This window comes from Stomoxys calcitrans, chromosome 5 (genome assembly GCF_963082655.1).
Source record: "Stomoxys calcitrans chromosome 5, idStoCalc2.1, whole genome shotgun sequence".
Lineage (NCBI taxonomy): Eukaryota > Metazoa > Arthropoda > Insecta > Diptera > Muscidae > Stomoxys > Stomoxys calcitrans.
In genome coordinates, this window is record NC_081556.1 from 138864756 (window position 1) to 138888038 (window position 23283).

Genomic DNA, 23283 nt, shown 5'->3' on the forward strand with positions numbered 1-23283 from the left:
TTCATATAATCGGCGTTGACAAATTTTTTCACAGCTTGTGACTCTGTAATTGCATTCTTTCTTCTGTCAGTTATCAGCTGTTACTTTTAGCTTGCTTTAGAAAAAAAGTTTAAAAAAAAGTATATTTGGTTAAAGTTCATTCTAAGCTTTATTAAAAATCCATTTACTTTCTTTTAAAAAATCCGCAATTACTTTTTGGGCAACCCAATATATCGGGTTTAGCACCGATTTGGACTGTACTTGGGGCAGTTGTTGAGAGTCATAACCGAACACTAGATTCAAAATGTCAGCCAAATCGGATAGAATCGGATTTATATGGGATTATATGGGAAGAATCGGATTTATATGGGATCTATATCAGGTAATACGCAAATTTAAACCGTACTTGGTGCAGTTGTGTGAAGTCCAAATAGAATACTATGAGCAAAATTTCAGCCAAATCGGACAAAAACTGTGGCTTCCATTGGATCAAGAAGTCAATTTGAGAGATCGGCTTATATGGGAGATATATCAGGTTCTTGACCGATTTGTACCGTACTTAGGTCCATTGTTGGGAGTCATAACAGAACACTTCATGCTAAATTTCATCCAAATCAGACAAAAATTGTGGCTTCCATGGGATCACGAAATCAAATCGGGGGATCGGTTTATATGGGAGATATATCAGGTTCTTGACCGATTTGGACAGTACTTAACACAGTTTTTAAAAGTCAAAACAGAACACTATGTGCCAAATTTCAGCCAAAACGGACAAAAGTTGTCGCTTCCATTGGCTTAAGAAATAAAATCAGGAGATCGGTTTATATAGGAGCTATATCCAAATCTGAACCGTCATGGCCCATTGCAATCCCCAACGACCTACATCAATATAAAGTATCTGTGCAAAATTTCAAGCGGCTAGCTCAGCGTGTTCGACCGCTGTCGTAATTTCGACAGACGAACGGACGGACGGACATGGCTAGTTCGAATCAGAATTTCGAGACGGTCAAGAATATATTGGGTTGCCCAAAAAGTAATTGCGGATTTTTCATATAGTCGGCGTTGACAAATTTTTTCACAGCTTGTGACTCTGTAATTGCATTCTTTCTTCTGTCAGTTATCAGCTCTTACTTTTAGCTTGCTTTAGAAAAAAGTGTAAAAAAAAGTATATTTGATTAAAGTTCATTCTAAGTTTTATTAAAAATGCATTTACTTTCTTTAAAAATATATGCTTTATAGGTCCCAGATCAATATTTCGAGGTGTTACAAACGGAATGACTAGATAAGTATACCCCCATCCTAAGGTGGGTATAAAAAATCTCTCCCGCCAAATTTCGATAGAATTGGTTCACAAACGGTACTTTATTGCAATATTTCTTAAAATCGGACGAACATATATATGGGAGCTATATCTAAATCTGAACCGATTTCGAGCAAATTTCTTAGATATTGTAGAAGTCGTCGAGGAAAGCTGTGTACAAAATTTTGGGAAGATTGGTCAATAAATACGCTTGCAGTGGCTCTAGGAATGAAAATCGGGCGATATATATATATGAGACCCATATCTAAATTTGAACCGATTTCTATAAAATTCACCAGTTATATCGAAAGTCTAAAGAAAATCGTTTCAAACACATTTCGATAGAATCAATTAACAAATGACCATTTTAATGCATTATTACTGCAAATTGGACGAACACATATATGGGAGCTATATCTAAATCTGAACCAATTTTTTCCATTATCCATAGGCTTTGCCTCTGGGCCGAAAAAAATGCCTGTACGAAATTTGAAGATGATCGGATAAAAACTGCGACCTGTAGTATGTACATAAATTAGCATGGACAGACGGACAGACAGACAGACATACGGTCTAAATCGAATCAGAAAGTGATTCAGAGTCGATCGATATACTTATCAATGAATCTATCTCTCTTCCTTCTGGGTGTTACAAACAAATGCCCTAAGTTATAATACCCTATACCATAGCGGTAGTGTAGAGTATAAATATTGAAACACGTGCCATCGTCTAGTTTGTTGGGAAACGTGGATATTTAATATATACAAACATTATGGCATAGCAACAAATAGCCAATAACAGTTTTTATCCAAAAACAGCCTAATTTGTTTAACAAACATCTTCAAAACCTGTCTGAAGTTTGCACGAATGGACTTTGTTCGAGCTAAACTATGCTTGTGAGAAATCTAGGAAATTTTTAAATTCTCAATGGAATTTTTCAAATAACACGTAATTTGGTTTTTTATACCCACCACCATAGGATGTGGGTATACTAATCTAGTCATTCCATTTGCAACACCTCGAAATATTGATCTAGGACCCCATAAAGTATATATATTCTTGATCGTCTCGACATTTTGCGTCGAACTAGCCATGGCTGTCCGTCCGTCAAAATCACGATAGCGGTCGAACGCGTAAAGCTAGCCGCTTCAAATTTTACACAGATACTTAATATTGATGTAGGTCATTGGGGATTGCAATTGGATCATATCGGTTCAGATTTGGATATAGCCCCCATATAAACCGATCTCCCGATTTCATTTCATGAGCCCCTGGAAGCTGCAATATTTATGCGATTTGGCTGAAATTTTTTATGCGATTTGGCTGAAATTTGTTTTGTTTTGATTTCCAACAACTGTGCCAATTACGGTCCAATTCGGCCAAGATATAGCTCCCATATAAACCGATCTACCGATTTGACTTCTTGAGCCCCTAGAAGCCGCAACTTTTGTCCAATTTAGATGAAATTTTGCAGATAGTGTCCAAGAACAGTGTTAGTACGGTCCACATCCGTCTATAACCTGATATAGCTCCCATATAAACCGATCTCCCGATTTGACTTCTTGAGCCTTTGAAAGCCTCAATTTTTGCCAGATCTGGCTGAAATTTTGCACATAGTGTTTTGTTATGAGTTTCAACAACTGTGCCAAGTAGAGTTCAAGTCGGCCAAGAACCTGATATAGCTCCCATGTAAATCGATCTCCCGAGTTGACTTCTTGAGCCTCTGGAAGCTTCAATTTTCATCCGATTTGGCTGAAATTTTGCATATACTGTTATGTTATGACTTCCAACAAGATGTGTTAAGTATGGTGCAAATCGGATAAGAAATTGATATAGCTCCCATATAATCCGATCTCCCGATTTGTCTTCTTGAGACTCTGGAAGCCGCAATATTCGTCCGATTGGGCTAAAATTTTGCATGTGGTGTTCTGTTATGACTTCCAACAACTGTGCTAAGTACAGTCCAAATTGGTCAAGAACCTGATATAGCTCCCATATAAACCGATCTCCAGATTTGACTTCTTGGGTCCCTGCACGCCGCAATATTCATCCGACTGGGCTAAAATTTTGCATGTGGTGTTCTATTATTACTTCCAACAACTGTGCTAAGTACAGTCCAAATCGGTCTAAAACCTGATATAGCTTCCATATTAACCGATCGCCAGATTTGACTTCTTCGGTCCCTGCATGCCGCAATATTCCTAATTTGACTTCGTGAGCCCTTTCAAGCCGCATTTTTTGTCCGATTTGGCTGAAATTTTGCATGTAGTGTTCCGTTATGACTTCCAACAACTGTGCTAAGTACGGTCCAAATCGGTTTATAACCTGATATAGCCCCCATATAAACCAAAAAAAAAAATAGTAAACAAGTAAAAGCGTGCTAAGTTCGGCCGGGACGAATCTTACACTCATACAAACACTTTTTTTGATGCGCCAAATCGGACCATATATGGATATAGCTGCTATATAGACCGATTTTCCGAAAAAGGGTCTTATGCTGAAATTTGAAACAGTGAGGAGTTTAAGACTTCCCCACAACTGACCTAAATATGGTTCAGATCGGACTATATTTAGATATATTGGGTTGCTCAAAAAGTAATTGCGGATTTTTCATATAATCGACGTTGACAAATTTTTTCACAGCTTGTGACTCTGTTATTGCATTCTTTCTTTTGTCAGTTATCAGCTGTTACTTTTAGCTTGCTTTAGAAAAAAAATGTAAAAAAGTATATTTGATTAAAGTTCATTCTAAGTTTTATTAAAAATGCATTTACTTTCTTTTAAAAAATCCGCAATTACTTTTTGGGCAACCCAATAGCTACCATATAGACCAATCTCCCGATAAAGGGTCTGAAGACCATAAAAGCTTTATTTATAACCCGATTTCGCAGAAATTTTAAACAGTGGGTTATTTTAAGCCTACCGACATCTGACCTAAATATGGATTATATCGGTCCATATTTAGGTATAGCTGCCGAATAGACCGATCTCCCTATAAAGGGTCTGAAGGCCATAAAAGCTTCATTTATTACCCGATTTTGCTGAAATTTCGAACAGTGAGTAGTTTAAAGCTTTCAGACAACTGACCCAAATATGATTAAGATCGGACTATATTTAGATATAGCTACCATATATACCGATCTCCCGACAAAGGGTCTGAAGCCCATAATAGCTTTTTTTCTATCCCATCTCGCTGAAATTTGAAACAGTAAGTATTTTAAGGCCACCCGCTATCCGACCCAAATATGGTAAAGATCGGACTGTATTTAGATATAGCTGTCAAATAGACCGATTTGCTGATAAAGGGTCTGAAGCTCGTAAAAATTTTATTTATTACCCGATTGTGTTTAAATTTGAAATACAAAATTCAACAGTGATTTATATTTATTAGCCCACTCAATATCCTCGGCGAATTCGGGTGCACAAACTATCCAATTTTCACCGGATTGTGCCGAAAGAGGGTTTTCATATATACCCGAGGTGATGGGTATATAAAGTTCGGCCCGGCCTAACTTAATGCCTTTTTACTTGTTTAAAATATTATACGCTTAAGCATGCGTTTGAACAAATTTTCGAAGCCCTTTTGCAACTCTAATTGCAATAATTAAGTTCATCGATGTACTATGTTGAGTTAATACACGTCGAAAGTTGTAAAAAATAATCGCACCAAAATGTTTACGACTTAATTCCATTGTTGGGGCGAGATGAATCTTTCAATTTACTGTAAACAATACAAATAGCGCTCGTTTATCAAAAGGTTCTGAGAACGTATAACCTCAAAAATGTGAAGCTTTGCTATAGAGCTGACAGTTGGCAGATTGCAACACAAGTGTTGTCAAATCCCGAAATATAAAAAGCAACCCTCGTACAGCTTTAGAGGCCATATCGACTGAAAGATATACATATGGGAGCTGTATCTAAATCCGAACCGATTTTAATGAAACTTTGCACACAACTACAATATCTCCCATAAAATTTTGTAATGATCGGACCAAAATTGTGACAACTACAGCCTTAAAAGGCCATATCGGATGAAAGATATATATGACAGCTATATCTAAGTCTGGACCGAGTTTCAAAATTTTGTTAAGATCAGACCAAAACTATGGCTTCTACAGCTTCTAAAGTCAAGATCCCATATCGGTTTATATGGCAGCTATATCAGGTTATATGCCGATTTGCGCAATACTTAGCACAGTTATAGGAAGTCAAGACAAAATACCTCATGCAAAATTTCAACCAAATCGGATGAGAATTGCGCGCTCTATTGGCTCAAGAAGTCAAGATCCAAGATCGGTTTATATGACAGCTATACCAGAATATGAACCATTTGAATTCGTACTTATCAAAGTTGTTGGAAGTGATAGCAAAATACTACGTAAAAAATTTCAGTCAAATCGGACGAGAATTGCTCCCTCTATAGGCTCAAGAAGTCAAGACCCAAGATCGGTTTATATTGCGGCTATATCAAAACATGGACCGATTTGAACCATACTTAGCGTACATGTTGGAAGTGATACCAAAACACCACGCGCAAAATTTCAGTCAAATCGGATGAGAATTGCGCCCTCTAGAGGCTCAAGAAGTCAAGACCCAAGATTGATTTATATGGCAGCTATACCAGATTACAAACCGATTAGAATCATGCATAACTGATTAGAATCATGCAGTTGTTGGAAGTGATACCAAAACACTACGGGAAAAATTTCAGTCAAATCGGATGAAAATTGCGCCCTCTATAGGCTCAATAAGTCAAGACCCAAGATCGGTTTATATGGCGGCTATATCAAAACATATACCGATCTGAACCATGCTTAGCGCAGATATTGTAAGTGATACCAAAACACCACGTGTAAAATTTCAGTCAAATCGGATGAGAATTACGCCCTCTATAGGCTCAAGAAGTCAAGACCCAAGATCGGTTTATATGGCAGATATTCCAAGATATGGACCGTTTTGGCCCACTTACAATCCCAACCGACCTACACTTATAAAAAGTATTTGTGCAAAATTTCAAGCGGTTAGCTTTACTCCTTCGAAAGTTAGCGTGCTTTCGACAGACAGACGGACGGACAGACGGACGGACATGGCTAGAACGACTTAAAATGACATGATGATCAAGAATATATTATGGGGTCTCAGACGCATATTTCGATGTGTTACAAACAGAATGACGAAATTAGTATACCCCCATACTATGGTGGAGGGTATAAAAAGTTATAATACCCTTTACCACAGTAGTGGTGTAGTGTATAATTAAGAACGGTATTCAATTGTGCGAATACCGTTCTTAATTATACACTATACCACTACTGTGGTGGTTTCCTTCTCACTAATGCCAACGATAATTGAGTTTAGCCATATTGACTGTGTGATGTGTCGCCTACCACCCCCTTCGGATTCCACTATAAAAATAAGATCAAATGTGGAAAATGGGAGCGTCTTTTCAACATATCACTGTTGAAAATATCACATTTTTCAGCCTTCAAGCTTTTAAGCCTCCTCCATATCTTTAAAACACTTTTAAATCTAGAACCTATAAAAAAATGTAACTGAACTCCAATAACATCATCAACTATCAATACCCAGATTATAAAATAAATTCAATAAAGTGGTGCAGTCCATTTAGGGAAAAAGATTTTTATTGTATGAAGTGCAGCTTATGAAAAGTTCTGTTAAATATTGCATAGCCTTCAGAGATTGCTGCATAACACAGAGAGTTATCATTCCATTGAAATTCATCACAACACATTTACTGCTCATTGCCTCACTCATTGCCATCACATTCAATATAGGTGATGAGATTCAACATACAAACCGCACCATTATACATTCCATGAAATCCATACATAATTTATTTATAATTTCTGTTATTTATTCAATTAAATACAAGAAAAAAAATCTTTAATTAATACAAATTGAATGTGCCATAATTCAATAATTATGTATATATTGAACAACATTTTTCAAATTAATTAATTTAGTATTAAAATTTGGAAAATAAATATTTGAATACATTCAGTAAAGATTCTCGCACATGACTGAGAAGTAAAATAACAAAATGTTGATGTGGTCTTAAGGCCTGTGATTGTTGTGGTGCTGGTGGTGGAGTTGGAGTTGGTGTTGGCTGGATGTTGTTGCCATCATCGTCATCATCCTCATCACAATTTATTGGCTGACCATTGTCATGGTCTTCTTGGTCTTTTTTTCCTTCTTCTCGTGGGTGATGGTTACTTCTTCTGTAAAATGCAATAAGAAAATAAAGAAATTTAAAATTAAAAAGTAAAGAAAATTCTTATTAAAAGTTCATTTCAAACATTTTTTGAAATCAAAGAGTCTTTTTGAATTGAAAAAAATCCTGAGAGGTAAATTTCGAGTATATGTTATAAAGAAATGGAATTTGAAAAGATATATATATTGGGTTGCCCAAAAAGTAATTGCGGATTTTTTGAAAGAAAGTAAATGCATTTTTAATAAAACTTAGAATGAACTTTAATCAAATATACTTTTTTTACACTTTTTTTCTAAAGCAAGCTAAAAGTAACAGCTGATAACTGACAGAAGAAAGAATGCAATTACAGAGTCACAAGCTGTGAAAAAATTTGTCAACGCCGACTATATGAAAAATCCGCAATTACTTTTTGGGCAAACCAATCTTTATATATATATCAAAATTACATGTTGACAAACTTTGTTAAAAATTTATGAAATTTTAACGAATTTTTCTATAAAAACCAAAATTTTTGCGTTGTTTAAAAAAAAATTAAATTTTGGCATAATTTTTTTATTATATTTTTCTAATTATTTATTTAATAATTAACTTATATTAAATAAAGGATTAAAAAAGAAAGAAAGTAAACTGTTACCTACTATTGCCATTAGCCAAAGTTTAAAAAAAAAAATGTTCTTTAAAGGTCAAACCTTGACCAATTTTTCTATGGAAAAACAATTTTGATAAAATTATCTGGAAAATTTTTCAAAACTAGTTTTTCTAAAGGAAATAAAACAAAATAAAAAAAAAATGTGTGTAGGCCGTGCCGAACATTGGATACCCACCACCATGGATATATTAATCATCCTATTTTATTATAACTCCACTACCATATCCATAGTTATATCTAACAAGTAAAAGCGTGCTAAGTTCGGCCGGGCCGAATCTTATATACCCTCCACCATGGATCGCATTTGTCGAGTTCTTTTCCCGACATCTCTTCTTAGGCAAAAACAAGTAAAAAGGCGTTAAGTTCGGCCGGGACGAACTTTGGATACTCACCACCTCGGGTATATATGTAAACCACCTTTCATCAAAATCCGCTGAAAATTGCAAACCTTATGTCCCTTAGCAGTTATATCGAAATAGGTTCCGATTTGGACCAAACATTAATAAGTACAAGTCAATGTTCAATTGTGTATAACAATATATTGGTCTTTTTAGTAGCTATGTCTAAAAATAAACCGATTTGAACCATATACAACACAGATGTCGAGAGGCCTTACATAAGTCACTGTGTCAAATTTCAGTGCAGTCGGATTATAAATGCGCCTACTATGGGGCCAAGACTTTAAATCGAGATAACGGTCAACATGGCAGCTATATCCAAATCTGGACCGATTTGGGCCAAGTTGCAGAAAAAATGTCGAAGAGCCTAACACAACTCGCTGTCCCAAAATGTCGGCGATATCGGACAATAAATGCGCTTTTTATGGGTCCAAAACCTTAAATCGAGAAATCGGTCTAAATCTGAACCGATCAGGGCCAAATTGAAGAAAGATATCGAGGGGCCTAAGACAACTTACTGCCCCAAATTTCAGCAAAATCGGATAGTAAATGTGGCTTTTATGGGCCTCAAACCCTAAATCGGAGGATCCGTCTATATGGCAGCTATATCCAAATCTGGACCGATCTGGGCAATATTGACGAAGGATGTCGAGGGGTTTAGCGCAACTCACAATCCCAAATTTCAGCAAAATCGTATAGTAAATGTGGCTTTTATGGTCCTAAGACCCTAAGTAGGGGGATCGGTCTATATGGTAGCAATATCGAAATCTGGACCGATTTGGGCCAAGTTGCAGAAAAAATGTCGAAAAGCCTAACGCAACTCACTGTCCCAAATTTCAGCAAAATCGGATAATAAATGTGGCTTTTATGGGCCTCAGACACTAAGTCGGGGGATCGGTCTATATGGCAGCTATATCCAAATCTGGACCGATCTGAGCAAAATTGACGAACGATGTCGAGGGGTCCAATACAACTCACTGTCCCAAATTTCAGCAAAATCGGATAATAAATGTGGCTTTTATGGGCCTCAGAACCCAAATCGGAGGATCGGTCTATATGGCAGCTATATCCAAATCTGAACTGATCAGGGCCAAATTGAAGAAAGATATCGAGGGGCCGAAGACAACTTACTGCCCCAAATTTCAGCAAAATCGGATAATAAATGTGGCTTTTATGGGCCTCAGACCCTAAATCGGAGGATCGGTCTATATGGCAGCTATATCCAAATCTGAACCGATCTGGGCAATATTGACGAAGGATGTCGAGGGGTCCAACACAACTCACTGTGAAAATTTTCACCAAACTTGGATAATAAATGTGGCTTTTATGGGCCTCAGACCCTAAATCGGAGGATCGGTCTATATGGCAGCTATATCCAAATCTGGACCGATGTGGGCAATATTGACGGAGGATTTCGAGGGGTCCAACACAACTCACTGTCCCAAATTTCAGCAAAATCGGATAGTAAATGTGGCTTTTATGGGCCTAATACCCTAAGTCGGGGGATCGGTCTATATGGCAGCTATATCCAAATCTGGACCGATCTGGGCAATACCAACGAAGGATGTCGAGGGGTCCAACACAACTCACTGTCAGAAATTTCAGCAAAATCGGATAGTAAATGTGGCTTTTATGGGCCTCAGACCCTAAATCGGAGGATCGGTCTATATGGCAGCTATATCCAAATCTGAACTGATCAGGGCCAAATTGAAGAAAGATATCAAGGGGCCGAAGACAACTTACTGCTCCAAATTTCAGCAAAATCGGATAATAAATGTGGCTTTTATGGGCCTAAGACCCTAAAACAGCGGATCGGTCTATATGGGGGCTATATCAAGATATAGTCCGATAGAGCCCATCTTCGAACTTAACCTGCTTATCGACAAAAAAAAGATTCTGTGCAAAGTTTCAGCTCAATATCTCTATTGTTAAAGACTGTAACGTGATTTCAACATACAGACGGACGGACATGTCTAGATCGTCTTAGATTTTTAACGCTGATCCAGAATATATATACTTTATAGGGTCGAAAATGGATATTTCGGTGTGTTGCAAACGGAATGACAAAATGAATTTACCCCCAACCTTCGGTGGTGGGCATAAAAAGGATAAAAGAAAAGATTTGCTCTGCTATTAGAGCGATATCAAGAAAGGGTCCGGTTCGGACCACAATTAAATAATGTGTTGGAGACCTGTGTAAAATTTCAGCCAATTCGAATAAGAATTGCGGGATTTGGGGGCTCAAGAAGTAAAATAGAGAGATCGATTTATATGAGAGCTGTATCAGACTATAGACCGATTCAGACCATAATAAACACGTATGTTGATGGTTATGAGAGGATCCGTCGTACAAAATTTCAGCCAAATCGCGACCTCTAAAGGCTCAAGAAGTTATGATCCAAGATCGGTTTATATGGCAGCTATATCAGGTTATTATCCGTTTTGAATCATACTTGGCACAGTTGTTGGATATCATACTAAAATACTTCGTGAAAAATTTCATTCAAATCGGATAATAATTGCGACCTCTAAAGGCTCAAGAAGTTATGATCCAAGATCGGTTAATATGGCAGCTATATCAGGTTATTAACCGTTTTGAATCCTACTTGGCACAGTTGTTGGATATCATACTAAAATACTTCGTGAAAAATTTCATTCACATCGGATAAGAAATGCGCCTTCTAGTGACTCAAGAAGTCAAGATTCAAGATCGGTTTATATGGTAGCTATATCAGGTTATTCACCGATTTGAGCCTAATTTAGCACAGTTGTTGAAAGTCATAGCGAAACACGTCGTGCAAACTTTCATTTCAATCGGATAAGAATTGCGCCCTCTAGAAGCTCAAGAAGTCAAGACCCAAGATCTGTTTATATGGCAGCTATAGCAGGTTATCATCCGATTTGAACCTAATTTAGCACAGTTGTTGAATATCATAACAAAATACTTCGTGAAAAATTTCATTCCAATCGGATAAGAATTGCGCCCTCTAGAAGCTCAAGAAGTCAAGACCCAATATCGGTTTATATGGCAGCTATATCAGGTTATTGACCGATTTGAACCTAATGTAGCACAGTTGTTGGATATCATAACAAAACTCGTCGTGAAAATTTCATTCCAATCGGATAAGAATTGCGCCCTCTAGAGCTTTACAATCTACTCTAGTTGGAATGGTTGTAAAGCACCATGATCCATTTGCCATCGTCCGCTGATGGTATTTCTTGGTCGAAATTGAAATCGCGATACGGATAGCCAGACAAATGCTTCTAGCAACAACACACTTTTGCTGACTTTTAAATGTTTTTTGCTATACTCATCTTTGAATAGAAAGCATTAGACAATGGTCTAAAGCCGGATAATATACTACAATGGAATTTCAAACTTAAATTTTCTAGAAAATCAATTTTTGAAAAATTTTTTACAAACAGCAAATTTTTAAGAAATTTTTTTAAAATATTTAAAAAATGAAAAAAAATTTTCTTTGAAAAAATTTGCTTTAAAAATCAAACATTGTTGGGGGTTTTGTAAAAAAATTACAAAATATTTTTTTCTAAATCAAATTTGAACAAAATTCACTGTGAAATTTTGAAATTTTCTTGAAAATCACATTTTGAAAATTTGTTATCAAAATAATTTTTGAGAATTTTTTTTTTTTAAATCTTAATAATGATTTTTTTTTTTGTTTTTAAAATTTTGACAAAGTTTTCTTTTGAAAATCATATTTTGACAAAAAATTATTTCTTGCTTTCTTTCTTTTTTTCTATTTTTTACGACTTATTGTCTGACCACTGTCATGGACTTCTTGGTCTTTTTTTCCTTTTTTTCATGGGTGAAGGTAACTTCCTCTGTAAAATAAAAAAGAAACGAAGTTGACGTTGAAAACAAAAGGAAATTATCTCAGAAATTCGAATTATGAAATAACATTTCAGCACAACCCAAATTTGGTTTTTGAACTTGAAGCTTTGGCGAAACTCTTTTGGAAGCATTTCGATGACAGTCCACGAAAACGGAATTTGGACAAAATATTCCTAAAGACATTTTTGACTAAATTTTGTAAAGTAAAATAAATATTGAATGGAAATATTTCAAAAAAAAAATTTCGAAAAAATAAGAAAATTTTTGTAAAATAATTAAAAAAAAATACAAAAAAAATCTACATTAAATTTTGTATCAAAAACTTTTATAATTTTTTTTTTTTGAAAATTTTCCATCAAAATTAAATAGTGCACAAATTTTTTTATAATAATGCAATTTAAAAAAAAAAAACAATTTTTTAATATATATCTCATTTTTACCTACCCTCAAATGTTTGTGGCAAAGTCTTAATGGTCTCAATGGTCCTGATGTTCTTCTCTCCGGGCTCAATGATTTCCTCTTCATATTCCTCAATGATTTCCTCCTCTTCGGTATCATCGGGATTGGAGCAGGGCACGGGATCGTAAACAGTCTTCACAGCCTTCTTGACAATACCCTCCGAGGTGACGGTGGTATAATGGTATTCGGTACCACCTTGGATTTTGATGGTCTCAACGGTGGTCACGTCACCAGGATTTTCCGAGGGCACCACCTTCTTGGTACCAGATTCAGATTTCAATTTCTTGGTGGTGGTGATGTTCTTGTGTTTCTCAGCATCCTTCAAGGCCTTCTTGTAGGCCTTGATTTCCTCTTCGGTCAATTCGCTTTCCTCCTCCTCATAGACGGTCTTGGAGGTGGTGATGGTCTTGCCCGATTCCAAGGTGGTGGTGTAGATGTATTCAATGCCACCGGGCACAGTCTTGGTGGACACCGAGGTGGTATCATTTTGCACAAAGTCCGCTGGTGGTGGGGGAGCTTGGGTCTTGGTCTTCTTGACCTTCTTCTTCTTTTCGGGGGCCGAGCTGCCATCGGTTACATTGGTAATGGACTTGATGGTCTGTTCGGTTTGCAAAGAGTTTTTGCGCACAGTGCGATTGTGTTCCTCGGTGATTTCAAAGTTTTGGGTAATACTGCGTGACTCCTCGACGGTGGTGTTCTTGTTGAACTTCTGCACCATTTTACGGCTGTCGGTGGAATCGGTCGACTCAATGGATGCCTTGCGTGTAGAAGTAGTCTTCTTGGTGGCAACTTGTTTGCCAGCTGGCTTGGGGTGGGCACCATCGGGGAAGGGAGTACCCTCGGGTACGGCATCGAAGAAGGTCTTGGTCTTGACACTCTTGCTGCCATCCTCATTGATGGTGGTGTAGACCTCTTCGTAGCCACCCTCGATTTCGCGGGTCAACATGGTGGTTCTCTCATCAATGCGAATTTCCTTGTTCATGCGGGTCTTGATGGTCTTCTTGGCCTCCATTTGCTTTTTCATATCCTCCTCACTCATGGGCTTGGGATCATAGTAGGTTTGGGTGGAAGACTTCCAGCCACCATTGGGTTGGGGAGTGGTGGTCTTAACCGAATAGCCACCTTCTACCTTGAAGTATTCAGTCTTGACGCCAGTCTTAGGATCGACTTCAACTTTGCCATCTTCAATATCAGCGGAGGTCAACATTTCTGCAGACGATTTTACGATTCCCGGAGACAACGTTTGGGTTTAAGTATAGTGTGTGTGTGGGTATGTGTTTGTGCGGAGAAGTTATGTGGTAATGTTGTGTAAAGAGAGTGTTGTTGGGTTTGGTGGTGAATTTCATTTAAACACCATAGTATGGTTTGTGGGGAAAATAAAGAAATTGTTTTGTGGTGAGTATCTTTGTTTTATGTAAAAAATGTGTCAAGTTTCCGCAGAAGTTCAAGGTGAGTTTGCAATAAAGCTTGCGTTTCAAAGCCGATTGAAGTTAGTTCTTAAAGCTTTTAAGTAAGGTGAATTAGTAAAATTGCAAATTTCCATAAAAGTATGGTGGTGATTAGGTAGCAGTTTTTTTCCTTCACAGTATATTTAGCATCTTGTCCTTTCGAAAGACTTATGATTTGCCGTTGTATGTTGAAGTGGTTGGATAAATCTCAAAAATGGAACTTAAGAGCTTTTTAAACCCTTTGCCCCATATTTCCAAGTTTTTCACCTTTAAGAACGGTAAAAGAAGCGTAGAGGGTTCCTTTGAAATTCATTCCATATATTGACCATTTTTTTGTTTCGTTTGGATTATTTTTTGCCATTGTTGTGGTTGAGGGGTTAGGTAAACTTCGCTGTTTCCATTAAATAATTCCTTATTTAATTTTCTTCAAAAATGAGATTTGAAAGCTTTTCAGTTAAACTCAGCTTTTTCCTTTGAAATGTATTTCAAATATTTTGCTTTAATGACATTAAGATCTGATCAGGATCTCTCCACTTCATAGCCTGTTAAACCCATTACGACATTTATTCAAAAAGCTTTAAACCTCTTGGAGTGGTGAAAAAAAGCAAGTGTGTTTCCTTTTATATATATAGTCACCACGATCATTCGTTTGAAAGCTCTAACATTTGTTTTGTGTTACTTTTCATAGATACCCTCTCTTCCAGTGGTGAAATCTATTCAACTTTTGCCTTCCAAATATATTCACCACATTTTTGCTTCATCAAGTCAACTGTTCAACCAGGGCGATTTAAAGCCATTTTATGTTAGTTTGCATTATAATTAAGTTGCTTCATTAAAATCTAAATTATTTACATATATATAAAAACACAACATGTTATAACAAAATTGTCTATTCTTTTGCTTTGTACTCTCCATCTTAGACTTCGGCGCCCTGGGGAAGTTCAAGTTCTAAATGTCCATATTTTATATAAACCATGGGCATCCAACACATATAGTGCTTCAGCACTTTCATTAGCTGCTATTTGAATCTATGGGAAATTCTTTGCTTAGTTGTTTTTCTTTGGCGGGGTGCGTTAGATGGCGCTTGCGTTTGATGGGGTTGCCATACAAGATCTCCATTTTTAAGAATTATTAAATTAGTAGAGGCTGCACGTTTGGCATAGCGGTTAGAGAAAATTTTGGTGTAGTAAGTTTTTGTTGCAGTTGGTTAGCATTCCAAAGGGAATAGGGGGAAATCATAAAGAAAGAAATTTGTTTTAGTTTTAGTTTTCGGTTTGATATTGAAATAGCAGTTATATAGTTGGTGTTTAGTGTGCTTTTGGGGGTGAATGCTGCAATAGATGAATTTTTTATTATGAAATAAAAATAGTAATATTTACAAAATTTTCAAAAAAAAAAAACACTTAAAAACTTAAAAAAAAAAAATTTAAAAAGGTGCAACTCTGTGTTGATAAATGTACTGATTTATCGATAACCCTGAAACGATGGCATGATGCTTCTATTTGATGAATAAAAATCAGCTGTTTTCTTACCAAATCAGCTGATTTCTGAGCAGGCTATTACACAACTCCAAAAAAAAAATAACACCAAAAAGAGGCAAGTTTTCAAAATATTAACCTTATTCTTAAAAAAAAACTGACAAATACATTTGTAAATGCAAATTTGCCCATACACATTCCATTAAGGGGCTGGGACAAACTCACAAATCAATGAGTGCTGTCCGATTCAATTTCAAGCTCAATGATAAGGGACCTCCCTCTTATAGCCGAGACCGAACGGCGTGCCGCATAGCGACACCTCTTGGGGGAGAAGTTTTTACATGGCAAAGTTCCGCACAAATGTCTCCAACATTAGGAGGGGATAACCACCTCTGAAAATTTTTCTGATGTTCCTACCAGGATTCGAACCCAGGCTGAAGAGAGATAGACCCATTGATAAGCATACGCATCGACTCTGAATCACTTTCTAATACAAATTTTTCTAACTCTTTCTTGGCTTTTTAAAACAAATTTCCACGAAACTTCAAAAATGACCAAAAAACAACATTCTACCTCGAGTAGCTTAAGAAGTCAAAGGATTCTGTATCCTATGAATCGAACATGGGAGGCTGCAGGTGTATAGAAGCAACGGAGGTGAGGACCCAGGAAACGTCTCAACTACTCTTGCCCAGGTTTTGTCAAAATCATCCACATCGCTATACTCCAATGGACCGTTAGAACCCCCAAATCTTGGGTAAATGAATTAAACGACAGAATGAAGGTTAAGATGTACCCTGACTATAAAGAAGATAATGCCTCTTCAATCACTACTCTGCCTGGATTAAGAAAAATCATTATAACATAACGGGTGAGGACTCAGGGGAGGACTAACAGTGGGGGTGAGTACTCGGAAGGGTCTCAGCAGCTGTTGCTAATGTTTACTAGCTGGTTTCTCCATGTGTATATAACACACAATTCAGCAATGACAACTTCAAACCATAAGTCGTGTACTCTAAAGATCTTGTCATATCGAAGAGGTTACCCGACCACTGTAGTGCGTATCAAGCAGAGAGGCTAAGATGTAATGTCATAACGAAGATTGGCATAAATATCTTCTCAGACAGCCATTAAATTCCTGGAGAACGTATTTCTGAACACAAAAACCGTCCTCGACTGTCGCAGATCTCTCAACGAGATGGCTGAACAGTTCAAAATTTACCTGTTCTGGGTGCCGGGCCACAGAGATGTCCTAGGGAATTCTAAAGCAGACGAGCTTGCGAGACTAGGAACTACCTTAAACACTCCAGAGTTGAGTTTTCAGCACCAGGCCCGAAGGGCAACGAATGATAGATGGTCACAAAGAGGGGGCTGTGAGCATTCCAAAACTATGTGGCCTCATCTAGACTTGAAGAGGTCTACTGCTTTGCTGTCATTGGCCAGAACAGACGTCGCAATCATTGTGTCCGTCATGACAGGTCACTGTCTAATCGGAAAACATGCTGACAGACTGAAGGTTGCCAGCAAGGACTTTTGCAGAAGCTGCGGAGACATCGAGGAAGAAGAGACTATAGAACCCCTTCTGTGTGTGTGTCCCGCACTAGCAGTTAGAAGGAATTCAACTTTAGGTTCTCATTTCTTTGAGAACCTCTGTCTGATTTAGCGGATGTGAAGATTCGCAAGTTATTGGGCTTTTTAAAGTGATTTGGGTGGTTGAACGGTAGGAACTAGAAGACGTATTCCTTCTTCTGTTCCTGTGGTATGGGGCTTTTTAAGTTATTGGGCATTTTAAAGTGATTTGGATGGTCCAACGGTAGGAACTAGAAGGCATCGTCCTTCCTCTGTTCCTGTGGTATCACAATGGACGAAAACGTTTAAGGGAGTCTGATGGCAGACTGCCACTTAAACCTAACCTAACCTATGAGGGATGAATAATGACAGCCATATTCACAAAACTTAATGAAGCCTTAAAATAGATTTCGTTTACAGTTCTATAAAGGAAATTTGTCACATAAACCCAAGCTACTTCAAGTTTTGTCAATACCGGTGTAACACTAAAAATGAGAATAGGAAAAAGATAGAAATTAAATTTCTTAAACAAAATATGAAATGTTTTTTTTTTATAAATCTCTAATCGCGCGAACAAAACTTACACACAAATAGATGAACACAAAGATTTTCAAATACTGAAAATAAAATTGTCATTAATAAAAATAATTTAAAAATATGTAAAATTAAAAAAAAACAACAAAATATATTGAAAAAATAGTTAATAAAAATTTTATTCCAGTTCTTGTTTTCTTTTTTTTTTGTTTAGTTTAAACAAATGGTATAAACAAGTATGTTAAAGAAACATTCACTTTATAAATACAAAAAAAAAATAGGAAATTAAATGACAAAAAATAGGACACAAGTCATTAGAAAACATACACATTCTCTTTAAATACACTCTCACACACACAAATACACCAAAAACCTCAAAATAAAATTAAAAAAAAAATAAAATCACCCTATTGTTTGAATTGATTATGTTTTTGAAACAAATAATTTTTCAAAACCAATTTTTTTTTATTTAAGAAAAATAATAATTTTTTATCAAAAATTGTATAAAAAATAATACGACTTAAATAATTTTTTGTTATATAAAAAATGAATTCCAGTTTTTTTGTGATGTTTAAGTTTTCCATACAAATGCCTGTTGTATTGGTAAAGTAATGTGGGTAAATATTTTTTCTTTTTTTGTTATTTGTAAATATTATCGAATGTTATCGATAAATTGTTAAGAGTTTAAATGAGTAAATTTTTGTTTACAAAAATCTACTGCATTGCCTTTCATGTGAGAGAAAAAGAGATAGAGTGTGTGTGTGTGTGTGTGAGTGAATGGCTATTGAGTTGGTGTTTTGTGTATAACGAGTTTCTTGAGTTCTTGCATGGTGTTTCTACAACAAGTGTGTGTGTGTGTGTGTATATGAGTATAATGGCTAGGTGGGTAAAGTGCGAGTGCAGTGGAGTGCTTTCATTTAAGAGCTACCCTTTTTTTCATCTTCCGCTGCTGCTGCTGCTGGTGCTTGTGGCTTGGAATCCATGGTCTGTTGAATTCTCTTCCAGATATTCTCAAATGAATCACGGCCCATATAATCGACTTGGCCCGACTCCCAGCATTGACGGCGCATCATATGCTCATAGGCTTCCTGCTCGGGAGTACGTTGCTCACCTAAACGCAATTGTGACAAAGCACCAGCCAAACCAACCTGTAAAATAAAATTTAAAAAAATTATTAAGTTTTCTAAAAATACTCTTTTTAAAAAACATTTAACATAAAAAACTTCCCCTTACCCATTAAACTACTAAATTTAAAAACATGTAAGAGCGTGCTAAGTTCGGCCGGGCCGAATCTTATATACCCTCCACCATGGATCGCATTTGTCGAGTTCTATGCGCAGTATCTCTTTTTAGGCAAACAAGGAATATTGAATAAGAACTGACCAGACCATAAATGAATGCTGAACATTGTGTAATATTTCAATTCATTCGGATAAGAGGTGCGTAGGGGCTCAATAAGCAAAATCAAGAGATCGGTTTATATGGGAGCTGTATCAAGCTATTGATCGATTCAGACCATATAAGACACGTATGTTGAAGGTCATGAGAGAAGCCGTTTTACAAAATGTCTGCCAAATCGGATGAGAATTGCGGCCTCTAGGGGCTCAAGAAGTCAAGATCACAGATCGGTTTATATGGCAGCTATATCAGGTTATGTACCGATTTGCGCCATACTTAACGCGGTTATTGGAAGTCAAAAGAAAACACCTCATGCATGCATGCAATTTCAGATAAATCGGGTGAGAATTGCACCCTCCAGCTGCTCAAGAAGTCAAGATCCCAGATCGGTTTATATGGCAGCTATATCAGGTTATTAACCGATTTTAACTATACTTAGCACAGTTGTTAGAAGTTATCTCAAAACACCACATGCAAAATTTCAGTCAAATCGAACGATAATTACGCCCTCCAGGGACTTAAGAAGTCAAGGCTCAAGATCGGTTTATATGGCAGCTATATCAAAACATGGACCGATTTGAACCATACCTTGCACAAATGTTGGAAGTGATACCAAAACACCACGTGCAAAATTTCAGTCAAATCGGAGGAGAATTGCGCCCTCTAGGGGCTCAAGAAGTCAAGACGCAAGATCGGTTTATATGGCAGCTATATCAAACATGGACCGATTTGACCCATTTACAATCCCAACTGACCTACACTAATAAAAAGTATGTGTGCAAAATTTCAGGCGGCTAGCTTTACTCCTTCGAAAGTTAACGTGCTTTCGACAGACAGACAGACGGACATGGCTAGATCGACTTCAAATGACGATCAAGATATACTTTATGAGGTCTCAGACGCATATTTCGAGGTATTACAAACCAAAGGACGAAATTAGTATACCCCCATTCTATGGTGGAGGGTATAAAAAAATTAAAATTTTTCACAGAGTGGAAAAGTTAAAACCAATTCTGTTTTTGATTCATTAAATTCTAGTTTTCTTGTTGTTGTCAAAACCAAAGATAATAAATATTTCATGTTACCTTAAGGAAGATTACTATAGATTAGCGTATATTGTATAGGTATATATGTATGTATGTGGCTAGGTGTGAATACAATTCTAGATCTAAAACAGATGACAGAATCTAACAACTATGGTATTATGTATGCCAAATGGATAGAAAAACAAAACATAATATCAATGAGTTACAAGATGAGTGAGACGGGACACAAGACATGCCATACAATGCAATATGTTATGATACCGTTGAACGATAACTAACAATCGATGACTATGAGAGTGAGTAAGTGAGTGAGTGCCATCACTATATGGCCCATACATAATCTAATGGAGAATGAGAGCGAAACATGAGCACATTTTATTCGCCACAACCCCAAAGAAACGATGAATGTGACAAGTAAATGATTTTGGAGAGCAATCGATACATTGGACAGGTCCATCACTAAGAGTTATCGTTTATCTGACGCCATATGATGACAACACGATGACACTACATTACGTATTTATGGGGAGCTAGTTTGTATACTTTGACTTAGGGTTTTCATGTTACCTCTTCACCCTCCTCTGTCTCTTCATCATCTGAAATTGTCACCTGATCAGCCGTTAATCGAGATGTCATGGCTGGCTCTTGGCTAATGTCTGTTGCCCTCTCGATATCTTGGTCTCTGAGATTTAACTCTGAACTGTCATAGTTACTTAAAACATGTGTCAATTGTTCAGCCTCTATGTTAGAGCTACACTTACAATCTTCATTGTAGGTTGGACTAGGAATATGGGATTCCTGATATGTTTCATGTGCATAGTGTTCGGGTGGATCATGATGATCGTATGATTGATGTTGATGTTCTACTTCTTCACTGTGATAATCTTCTCTCCAATGATGGCTGTGATCTGAAATGTGTTCATGTTCTTGTGTAAAAGTATGGATGTTTTGATCTTCTGGCTGCTGATAATGACTTTCGCTATTGCCATAATCCTCTGCCTGTTGTTGTTGATGACCTTGCCACTGTTCTTCTCTCGGCGTTTCTTCATAATTTTGATTGTACTCTCCCATATGATGTTGTTGGTGTTGTTGTTGTTGTTCTTGTTGCTGTTGCCACTCAAAATGTCTTCGTGCCTCCTCTTCGGCTTTGATACGTTGCATTTCGGCTTCCTCTTCCAATTTTCTATAGTAATCTTCCCAAGGATCATGAAATTTTATTTCTTGATTTTCATAAAACTCATCAACATATTCTTTATGTTGATTATAGTTGCTGTTGTTGTTATCATTATCGTTATGATTATCATTGTGATGATATTCACTATGTTTTTGTTCAAGCTCTTGTTGTTGTTGCATTCTAATATAGTCATAGTTACTTTTCCATGGCATTATAGTAGGACAGTAATACCTCTTTCATGATCAACATAAATTTGTTTTAGGTTTTTGTGATTATGATGTGATAGAAGAGTGATAGATAGAAAGATACGATAAATTAGTCAAACGATAGTTGGTATGCTATTGGTAGCAAGAAACGTCGGAGAGAGAGAAAAGTATAAAAATCGAAGAAGGGAAAAAAGAATTTTTGTTTTATCATATCGAAGATTAAAGTAGTCCCAAAGCTTTCAAAATCGATAAATTAATGATGGGAAATATCAATAATTGAAAAAACGATAAGTTTTTTTCGAAAATAAAATCCTAGGATTATTCTTTTAAGCATTAAAAGAAAAATTCAAAAAATGTTAATGGACAACAAATAATTGTTATCGATAATTATATCATTGCTTAAGGTGTTTAATTGGAACATTACATGGCACTTCATGATCAGTGGACATTGTAACAGTATTGGTGAAAATAAGGGTGTATGGGTCACATGTACACACAACCATCGATCATGGCTGAATTAGCAAAATCATTTAATTTTTTTTGATGATTGGTGTTTATCGATTACCGTATACACAGAAATGTGTAAGCATTACACGTCATTCCGTCTAAAGTTATAAAAAGAGACGAAAAGTTTCGAAATTAAAAATTCAAAGGAAATATTTTCCGGTACTGGAAAAAGCTGTAATCAACACGTACACACGATGAGTACGATCATGATGTGCCGTAAAACTGATTATAATAATCGATCCCGTGATTTTTACTTCTCTTTTTCGTTTGAAATATAGGTGATGGGTAATTAACGATAGTATCAATACTATCAATATTTATTATTAGAAATAACGAATGTTGCTTTTATCGATAGTTTGCCAGCTCTAATACGACAGGTATAAGTTTTTAACATAAGATTGTTTTAAAAAGTATAACAGTTATGGCATGGCCAAATTTCTCAAAATTTTCAATTATCGATAAATTTTTGATTATCGATAAATTTTTTATTATCGATACATTTTTGCTTATCGATACATTTTTGATTATCGATAATTTTTTAAATTATCGTTCGATTATCGACAAATTTACAAATATCACTAAATTTTTGACTATCGAAGAATTTTCGATAATTTTTTGAGAATCGATAAATTTTTTGTTATCTATAATATTTGGGGTTTCGAAAATTTTTGATAAATTTTCGATTTTTAAAATTTTTGATTTTCGATAATCTACAAATTTTATTATTCAGGGGCAAGAAAATCGATAAACTTTCAAAAATTGGCATAAAAACTATGAAAAATTAGATCGATTAATTTCTGTCAACACAATACCGTATGATATGGACGTCGTTTAGCGTGGTATACATTACCGATAAATGTTGTTATCGCTTTAAAAAGTCTAACAATTACGGTAGGGCCAAATTTCGAAAAATTTACAATCATCGATAAATTTTGATATATTTTCGAATACCGTAAAATTGTCAATTATCGATAAATGTTCGATTATCGTTAAATTTTCAACAATTAAAAACTGTTGAGGATCATACAATTTTCGATCATTTTTGGCGAATCGATA

General features: G+C 36.2%; 1 protein-coding gene across 5 annotated transcripts in view; it reads right to left on the reverse strand.

Annotated features, from left to right (window-relative positions):
• Positions 1–7423: 7423 nt before the first annotated feature.
• Positions 7424–23283, reverse strand: part of LOC106088343 (glycogenin-1) — a 47252-nt gene continuing 31392 nt past the window's right edge. For 2 of the 5 annotated variants that reach the window (XM_013253816.2, XM_013253815.2), the window contains exons 4-6: positions 20908–21747; positions 18825–19044; positions 15068–15464 (exon numbers count right to left, since the gene is read on the reverse strand). In XM_013253816.2, the coding sequence (XP_013109270.2) occupies positions 15337–15464; positions 18825–19044; positions 20908–21747 (1188 nt within the window). In that variant the 3' untranslated portion in view covers positions 15068–15336. Of the gene's footprint in view, positions 7519–12342; positions 12402–12855; positions 14080–15067; positions 15465–18824; positions 19045–20907; positions 21748–23283 lie in introns of those variants that run through there. The other 3 variants (XM_059368903.1, XM_059368902.1, XM_059368904.1) reach the window with 3 other exon arrangements.